A 10,000-nucleotide genomic window follows, 5' to 3' on the forward strand; every position below is an offset into this window, starting at 1 on the left:
CAAAGGATCATTACCTACCAATCTGTAGGCCTAACTCACTTCAACCACAACAACCACTGCGTTAATTGATTAAACATGGTTCATGTTTTTTAAAGAACACAATAAAATAATAGAGCTGTATAGTTTGTTGTGATTTGTTGTGATGGGAGGGAATGATTGAGCGCATGTTTGACATGAAACATGTTTTTGTCAAATCAGAGAAAGTGTAAATAGCAAGCGCCCTGGCTTGTCTGTGTTTATACAGAACGCACCAGCACAACGCTTCCTCGTAAAAAAACAGACCATGGCCTGTGTTCTGTTTGCACATTCACCGCTTTTTGACCTCCTCCGGGCTCTACTTTAATGCGCTGAAAGCGCATATTCTTCCGTGGGGCTGTTTAGATAAAGCCGTTGAGACCAGTGTCAGTGGCCGACCGTACAAACTTTAAAATTATAGCCTTACACACAGAGAACGACGGCTGTGAGAGCCCGTGGACTGGCAACCGGTAGGCGCGTAAAATTAACCCCGCTTTCACAAGTCGTCACGGTCCCTCCAATGGCGCAACTTGATCCAAATCGTGCGGTCAAGCCGGTTCGATCAGCACGCGTAACGTCACAGGCAAAAGTGTTTAGACACCACAATAACAAAAAAAGATAAAAGCCTAACACTTACCTTGGCACAACACATGGGTATTCTTGTGAGAGAAACAAACTGAAATACTCCCAGGATAACTTGCAGTCTTGTTCCCATTATTAAGTTTTCCTCTGACAGGATCAGTTCTGTGAAAAGATTAACGCCGCTGTATCCTTTTCCTTGACTTCTTTCTGTTGTCCTCCTAAACTCTCCAGAACGTGTTTAATGCCATGGTTTCCAATTTAGTTCGAGTAACCTAGTAGGTGAGAGCCGCGATAATTTGCTGTGGAGGTCCAGTAAAAGCGGAGCGGTCACTGGCCCCATCCTGGCTTTGCATGGGTTAGAAAAAATGGACTAGTTTCAGCTATTCCAACTTCACCAGGCTCTTTCTACCTGTGCAAACAGCTCAAATCCTATCTGAAGCAGGTTAAAACTTGGTCAGCTTTGTAGGCTAGGATTTAAAACGTTTGCGGTTCAATTGAGAGTGGCAAGTAGCAAATAGTACAGAATAGCTTAAATATGGTTCAGTGAACTGGAGAGGCGATTACATCAAATGGGTAGTCCGGAAGCTATTATTTTGCAATTCAAGAGTTTTCTCCAGAATGGATATGCTGAAACAATCTGAACTGACAAGCAAGAGGAAGACTTCGCTCCTGTGTGCTGGCAGTAGCTCCTTCACTCGATGGTCAATTAGCTAAATGTGGACCCGTACTCCAGTATTATTAGTTTGCCGACACATAGGCTATATTCCACCTTGGAGGAAACAGCGTTCGTAGACGGACGTCTGTGCCCTTCTGTGAATCGTTGACGACAGTCTGGTCCGATCCGCCTCGCTCGGCACATCTCACGACTAGTGGAGGTCACTGTACACCGTCACCATCCATCCCCTGGCTATAGCTCGCAAATCACACTGATGATGATGACGTCTCGCCGAAGAAGACACGTTTCTCTATTTCCCCTCATCGATTTGTAATCCAAAAACACAGCCGTTTATGCATTAATTTCTGATGGAAAACACAGAAGGTACAGCACACTGAAAAAGAAAGCGGAGTCTGTAATTGTTGTGACCGTTTCCCTCATTCCCTTTGCCCTTCAGAACAGTGAAGGCGCACGCGGCGCAACTCTGATTTTGTGCGTAACCATTGCACTGCCAACTTTTTTAGACAGACCTGATTCGCGCGCAGCCTGTGTGCTGCAGGTGTAACGTTCGCTTTTGTCATCCGTGACCTGGTTGGTCGGTTGATGATTAACCGGCACTTTTCCTTCTCATATGGGTATTTTTTTTCCCCCTGTAACCTTCCTCGCCGCTTTAGAGGGACTTTTATGCATAGGGGCTATAGATCACACAATATTCCAATGCACGTCCTACATGAGTGTGCATTTACCAAAATAGAACAGACTATTAAAACGGATGCTTTCTTGTATTTTATATCTTTTCTGAAAGGACTTAAGTTTTTTTAACATTCTAATCCTTCGATGGAGCAGCAGTCACACACTACAGCTCCCTCTACGTCACGTTTTTAATGTGTTTGGGTTATACCCGGTACAGAGCACATGTGGGACGGTGGGATGAGGGCAGCCTTATCTGTCTGACTCTCCTGTTTCTGCGGTTTTCAAATGTCTACCCTGCTGGGCCGGTGGGGTGACATGATGAACAGGGCATCCAAACGAGAGCGATATGTTCCCACAGTCCACAGGTCCCACAGCCCATTGGTCCCACATCACTACGATTTTTAACATTATTTTTTAGGCACATTGGTCCCACTGCATATTCCTGCTGCTCCATGTTCTTCTCACACACATGGCAGAGAGAAAGGCTCGTTCTCTTAGTTTACTTGGAAATGTGGGAACGTGGAGCTATGGAACGGCCTATATTTGAATAATTTCTTAAAAATATGGGAACATGGAGCAGCAGGAATAAGCTGTGGGACCATTGGGCTGGGAACATACGTAGAGCTGACCCGAACACCACTTGGCCTATTCCCATGAAGCCTATCTCCAGACGTGCTATTGTGTTTCAAGGAGCTGCACAAGAGAATATAAAGGGGACTCGCTGGCCTATAAAATGACAAACGCCAAACACACACTATTTTGTGTAAAACAAGTCGGCCTATGTGTAGCCTAAATGTGTATATAATAAAACAGGCTACAATTTGAGTCTTGGCCAATGTTTTACCCACAATGACAAATGATCTAGAAATTGGTGAACCCCCTGCAAATAACTCTGATGTCTGATATGGATCATATGATGGTACTGTTGAGTCATTCCATCATAAGATTTCATTTTTTCACATTTAGCTTCAGAAGACACTGTTATCCAAGTGACTCACAGTCCATAAAGGACATGCACAGCAACTTACAGTATAATGTGGGGGGAAATGCAGTCATGGGCAAGCGGTTAGTGCATCAGACTTGTAGCTCAAAGGTTGCGGGTGTAGGCCTAATTAACCAGTGGTCTCCCCCATCCTCCTTCATGACTGAGGTACCAGCCTGATCTCCAAAAATTCCGTGCTCCTGGACACGGATGTTAAGGACACAAAATCCGTGTCCAGGAGCACGGATTTTGCCAAATTTCCGTGCTCCTGGACCTTGAACATGGCAACGTCCCGCCGGACTGCTCCCTTGGAGCGCCATTGGGGGCTGCACGGGTGATATATAAATAAATGCAATTTATTAGTTGTGTGCAGTTTGCGCTGTGCAGTTGTGTGCTGTGGAGTGCTGCGTCACAATACTGGGAAGGGAATGACAGTGGGAGTTGGAGTTTACCAGGTGAGCTTTCACTCAGAATAGGCACTCGGAACATAAACAGACAATTCATATCTCACAGTAAATTGTGTAATTAACATTTCCCAAACGGCATGGTTGACCTGCTTCCCTTGGTTTGCTAATGTTTTTTTGCTTCCCGACAAAGTGGGAGGAGTTCACGATTTTTCGGGTGCTCAGAAGGTACTCGCATTGCTCTTGACCTGACTAGAAGCAACGCTGAAGGTGTTGCGTCACTAGGAGGGCACGGCCTTGCTATAGGCCGCCCCCCCGGTAATGACTGGTTATGTGTATTTCAATGACAGCAATGACAATGGGAGTGTGGCAGCATTTCCCTTGCACGGGCGAGGCATAAATGCAATTTCGTTGTGTGCAGTGTGCAAAGTGTTCACTTGTGTCTAGTGTTCACTTGTGTGCTGTGGAGTACTGTGTCACAATGACAATGGGAGTTGGAGTTTCCCATTCGTGCTTTCACTTCACTTCACTTTTATTTCCCTACATCCAACGACCAAAAAGTGCAATGATACGGCTATCAAAATCTCTCTTCAGGGGGCTCCATCACAATAAAAGGGAGCTCCATCTCAAAAAAGGGGGGCCTGTGAGTCCCTCATTGCCCCAGGCCCCCAAATACTTCAAAACAGCCCTGCCCCTGCTCCTGCCCCAGCCCCCAACCTCTCCAATAATCTCTCCCACTGGTCCAGGGCCTTTGACAGTTTTGGCTGTCATATAATAATGTAATGAGGACCGACTTCTAGGCCCCCTCTCCCCCTGGGTCTGGAACAACTGACCCCTTTGCCCACCCCATTGTCTTCCCTGACATCAGGCACCTGCATCTGGGCTCATCGGTCTGATACCGTCAGGGCAGGATATCCTATAAAATATCCTGAGCATAGTACCGTCCCGCCGCACTGCTCCCTTTCGGGCACCATTGGGGGCTGCCCCCTTGCAAGGGTGAGCGATAAATGCAATTTCGTTGTGTGCAGTGTGCAGTGATGACTTGTGTGCTGTGGAGTGCTGTGTCACAATGACAACGGGTGTCTGAGTTTCCCAGTCTGTCTTAAAATTAAGGCTTAAGATGGCCCGGGACCTATATGCTACAGGTTGCGACAGCCCCTGAAAATATTTGGAGTAGGCCTATGTTAAGATTAAAAAAAAAAATGTAAACAAAAGTTGGCCCATTACACTTGCTCAGACCTTGGAAAAGGCTGAGCCGAAAAATGCAGCATCACAGGTACAGACAAGTCAAGGGTAGCGTGCGTGAGCAATACAACAGCATATTGAAAATGGCTGAAGTGGTCCTTTAAGGGACCCCCTTTAGTCTTGTAGGGCCTGGGGCTGGTAGGCCTCAGCCGTAGTCCATTCCTGGGCCCTGGCCAGTGTGTCATCAGAGACAGGATCCGAGAGAGTCCTTGGCCCCCCCGAGCCACAACATCCGCACCAGACATTCCGGAAAATGCTGCCTGTCATTGGTTGCACCTCGCACCTCACTCGTAATGAATCAACAGACCTGTCAAGGGGCCTCATGTACAAAGAAGAACAAGTCTGACAGGCGGACAAAGATGTGGGAGAGGAGGAAGACGAGGTGATAAATGTGGAGAAAGGGGTGATTTAGAAGGAGGATGAAGAAGAGGAGGAGGATAAGAACTGGTGATGAAGCTGAAAAAGATGAGGAGAAGGAGGTGGAGGAGGACAATGAGGTGATAAATGTGAAGAAAGGGTGCTTTAGAAAGAGGAAGAAGAGAAGGAAGAGGAGGAGGAAGACCTGGGGCCTCATGTACACAACTTGCTTATGCACAAAAAAGCTCCGTAAGCAACTTTTCACACACACTTTCAGATCCACTAACACTGATTTAACACGAGCAAGCATACAGTACAGCCCCTTGAGGTTTATTACTTTACCTTACCGGTACATTACTCTGTACAAGATTACAGAAAACAAAATGGTCAGGATACAGCTAACCCCTTTTTAAAGACAAATTGGGGGTTAACATCCTTTTTGCCTAGAAGCATCAAACTTTTAATTAAACAAGATCAGTTCAGGCAGATTAAATTTGATAAAATAAATATATACAGGATTTTTAATTTGACTATTTCCAGTATTTTTATTTTATTTTAATCTACTCTGACTACTGTACGTTTAGTATGTTTTTTAGACATGTCTTTGTGTACTGTTGTAATTGTATGTCTGTATGTAAAGTTTTTATTGTACACTATGGCTCCCAAATTGCAAGACAAATTCCCTCAGGGAAAATAAAGGTTTTCATTCATTCATTCATTCATTCATTCATTCATTCATTCGTTGTGGAGTGAATGATCACTGATCAGAATTAAATTAACCCATTGATGCCAACAGCACCTGCGAAAAACACCTGCTGAATGCCTAAGCCCTTGTTGGGAAAGTTGTCCTCAGCCTATAAAAACCTAAATACCTTAGCCTCTCATGCACATAAAACATGAAATAAGTTGCATTTAAAACCCAAGACCCTCATCTTGCATTTGAATGTGTTCATTCAGCTGTAACATACCCACATTTGTATTAGTCTGAATGCAGCGTAAATGTCGCTCCAGGCACCAAAGGTCAACAACATAGGAGTCATCAAGCTAAAATGGGTTAAAAGAACGACAACTCATTCCTGCTTAGGTAGATGAGACATGATGCTTTAATATGCAATATGGCACAAAACTTAACACATTTTAAATTAAAACAGTATAAGGCAACACAGAAGTGAGATGTTTCATCAACAAACATCATGAATGAATTAATCAAGCATCAAGGTGCCGTCTTCACGCAAAGGCATTGTGGTAATGTCCTTAACCAGAAACTGTGTGCACGCACACCCGTGTACACACGCACGTGGCGCGCACACACACACTCACACATGCACACACACACACTCTCGCATGCACGCACACACATACACATACACACACACACACACACACACACACACACACACACACACACACACACACACACACACACACACACACACACACACACACACACACACACACACACACACTCTCTCTCTCACAGTCACGCCAAAGACCCAAAATGTCACCTTTCAAAATACTAGTTTAACCCTTTCCATGCCTTCCAATCGAGACAGGGAAACAGTATATTATACAGAATTATTACAACAGGTCAGGGGAGCTTCTTGTCCCGTTTTGTTCAAATATTGCACCGCACGTAGTAACTCACATTGAGCAGCACATAAGGAGAACCATGTACTGCAGCCCGCCCAAAAAATAAAAAATAAAACATTAGGTGCCACACCACAAAAAACCCACTGCAACCCCCACCCCCCTGTCCAACCTCCAACCATCCCGCCCAAACCTCCCCATGGTGATGCAGCTCCAATTCTGCTTCTGAGCTTCTGAGAGCAACATACATGTGGATAGACCTATTTACAGAAAATCCAGTGTACAATTAATTTAGTCTGGAATGCCAAATATGTTTGTGTTTATCTAATGTTGTGTACTTTGTGTATTCTTGGCCAAGGCTCTCTTAAAAAAATAAAAGAAAGAGAGAGAGAGAGAGAGAGAGAGAGAGAGAGAGAGAGAGAGAGAGAGAGAGAGAGAGAGATAGGGAGAGAGAGAAAGAGAGAGAAAGAGGGAGAGAGAGAGAGAGAGAGAGAGAGAGAGAGAGAGAGAGAGAGAGAGAGAGAGAGAGAGAGAGAGAGAGAGATTTTATCTCCTTATGAGTTCCTTCCTTTAAAATTAAGTTTAAAATTAAGGGATAGCACAACCGTGCCGTGTCTTCAAATTCAACTTGAAGAGAACTGAAGATCCCAGAACTGTGATTGTGAGATGCATTCAGTCAGTATAACACGTGATGTTCTGAGGAGGTTTGACAGAGAGGCCCTTTGGTCAGGCACTTTGTTCTACCCACCATCCATCTATCCTTCATATCAAGTGGATTTCATGAATTTTAAAACATATTGATGCCATGGATCCTGGATCCAATGCAACAGTGTGCAGTTGTAGTGAAAAGAGGACAACGGTTTTCCAAAATATCTGCTGCGTTTGTCTAGCACCTGCTAGAGCCTTTATCCATTTCCAGCTTCCTCCTGTTGGTGAGATACGAACATAGATATGAATATAAACTTTATTTCATTTTTATAAATGGCAACAGTGGGATCTTCCTCAGTTATAAAATTGAAATAAAGTTTATATTTTTGGAGCTAATGCTCAGTGTGCGGACCACTTCATCACACTGTCTACCACTTTTGTCCGGCACCTAGATAACTGCTTTGTGGATATGCGCACCCCAACCTCCAAACGCAGGTACATCCCATGTCCCATCACATTCAGACTTGGGTGTGCTGGTGATGAGACCTAAAGTCTACCTAGAACCAAGAACATTCACTTAAGTAAATTTAACTTTCATATTTTACACATTTTTTTCCCATTCCTGTTTGCCTCAACTGTACAATGTGATATGCAAACACTAAGGGGGAAATATAACTCCTTGAAGAACACACCAGCCAAATGGCTTAAAAAAAAACCTCCTTCCTCACTGAAACCGAAAAGCACCATCCTGTTTTAGCCTCCTGTTTTAGGCTGTCCCTTGGGTTCGAGGTGTCCTCTGTGAGGACCAACAGACCCCCTTGTTTTCAAGTATCTACTTATCCTTGCCACCACCGTACTTCTCAAGAAACTCTGCGTGCTTCTGCCTGAGGATCTCTGTCTGTTTTCTGAAGCCGTTCACTCTGAAAGATACAAAGACAAAACAATTTCATCAGAGACAGTTTCTTTTGGGCGACAGACAGAAGTGTATTTCATCAGAGACAGTTTCTTNTGGGCGACAGACAAAATCACTTTTTTTTTTGAAGTTGTAAGGTGTATTTCATCAGTGAAAGATTCTTTTAGGCGACACAGACAGAATCAGGTTTTTTTTAAAAAGATGTAAGGTCTATTTCTGAGCAAAGCTTCTCTGTGCCAATCAAGAGGTCTTACAAAACCCCAAGGAGATCACTTTCATCAGAGACCGTTTCGTTTGGGAGACAGGGACAGAATGAGATAAAAAAATATATACTGTATATATTTAAGCTCTACTTCTGCGCAGAATATCTCTGCAGTTAAGCTCAGGTCCTCTTACAAAACCCCTTTCTTGTGTAGTAGAAGCAGTTTAGTTTAGAGATCATTTGGGCCAGAAGTTTAATCTACTTCTGAGTAATAAATCTGTGTGGGGCATGAGCACTCAATATGCATGAGAATGAGCACACAAAATACGATTCAATTCTGGTGTCATATTTTTGCACCTTATTAACGATGTCTGTTTCGCATCATGCATTTTTTTTTTGCTTTTCATTCACTGGCAATCTCATGACATACACACATGTACACATTGACATATCATATTCCATTTAGTAGTAGCACACATCAGGATGGTGCAACGGCAGCTAATGCCACTATTGTATGGATTAAATGATTGCTTCTGTTTTTAGTGGATTATCTAAGAAGCATAGCATATGCTTGTACAGTAGCTGCCAAATACTGTACATGACATTACATTACAATAGCTGTTGTTGTACCAATGTACCAACTGTTGTCTGAGCCAAACAAAACCTGTGATTGACCCATATACATGCACACCATAAAATGCACACATATTTAAATTCACATATTCACACATAGATCAGTTGTTTGAAGACACATACCTAGCTCTTTCTTTGGATTCATTATAAATCTCAGTGATGACTCTGTCTTTCTCGTCCATAAAGTTTGTGTGTACCTCCTCCAGTTTTCTGAATCATAAACAACACATAAAAACAACAACAAAGACATGATTTAGTAAGACATAGAAAAGAGAGATATCCTCTGCGCTCCTGTAAAGTGTTGGCAGATGGAAAAGGCTAGATTATCGTACCAAAACCAAATACCAATTATCGTTTTTGGGGGCTTTTTGGCAGGAAATAATCGTACAAGAACCCAATTGTTGTTCATCTCAATGAACTGAATGACAACGCTGAAATTATCGTACGTCATGTTTTTTTGTTCGTACAGAGGTCAAAATGGAAAGAAATATGATAATTATAGTACATCTGGCAACACAGCTCCTGTACTTCACAATCTGGTGCGTAAAGGCAAAGGACTAGTAATTGCAGACAAAGAAGAACCACCAGAGCATCTTCAGATGTGGATATTGTACCGTTTTATTGCCATTGATTCTGAAAAAACGTCAGTCTTGGCACTTAAGTAAAACAGTAAAACAGTACAATTTCCACATCTGAAGATGCACCGGTGACTCTTCTTTGTCTGCATGTTTTAGTAACTAGGCCATACGATTCCACAGACAAAACAACAGTGAGTCACACACAGTGATAGCCAAACTATAAAAGAGACAGTTCTTCCAACTAAAAAGTAATTTAATAAGTAAGTATGTAACTAATGTATACAATAAAGAAGAGAGGACAGTTAAAGAAAAACAAAAAGTGACAGTTACTTAGCCAGGCCGCGCCCTCCTAGTGACGCAACACCTTCTGTGCTGCTTCTAGTCAGGCCAAGAGCAATACAAATATCTTTTTATAATCTCCCGAAAAATCAGGAACTCCACCCATTTTGTCTGACACCAGTCAACCAGTAGCAAACCTAGGGAGGCGGGTCTACCATGCCGTTTGG

The 10,000-nt window shown here is 43.3% G+C and overlaps 1 protein-coding gene across 1 annotated transcript in view; it reads right to left on the bottom strand.

Annotated features, from left to right (window-relative positions):
* Positions 1-6,013: 6,013 nt before the first annotated feature.
* The window catches only part of dnajc4 (DnaJ (Hsp40) homolog, subfamily C, member 4), a 17,596-nt gene continuing 13,609 nt past the window's right edge, over positions 6,014-10,000 (bottom strand). Inside the window, exons 6-8 of the mRNA XM_063190445.1 lie at positions 9,040-9,126; positions 8,026-8,088; positions 6,014-7,446 (exon numbers count right to left, since the gene is read on the bottom strand). Coding sequence (XP_063046515.1) covers positions 7,407-7,446; positions 8,026-8,088; positions 9,040-9,126 — 190 coding nt within the window. The 3' untranslated portion in view covers positions 6,014-7,406. The remainder of the gene's footprint in view (positions 7,447-8,025; positions 8,089-9,039; positions 9,127-10,000) is intronic.

Source organism: Engraulis encrasicolus, chromosome 23, assembly GCF_034702125.1.
Source record: "Engraulis encrasicolus isolate BLACKSEA-1 chromosome 23, IST_EnEncr_1.0, whole genome shotgun sequence".
Lineage (NCBI taxonomy): Eukaryota > Metazoa > Chordata > Actinopteri > Clupeiformes > Engraulidae > Engraulis > Engraulis encrasicolus.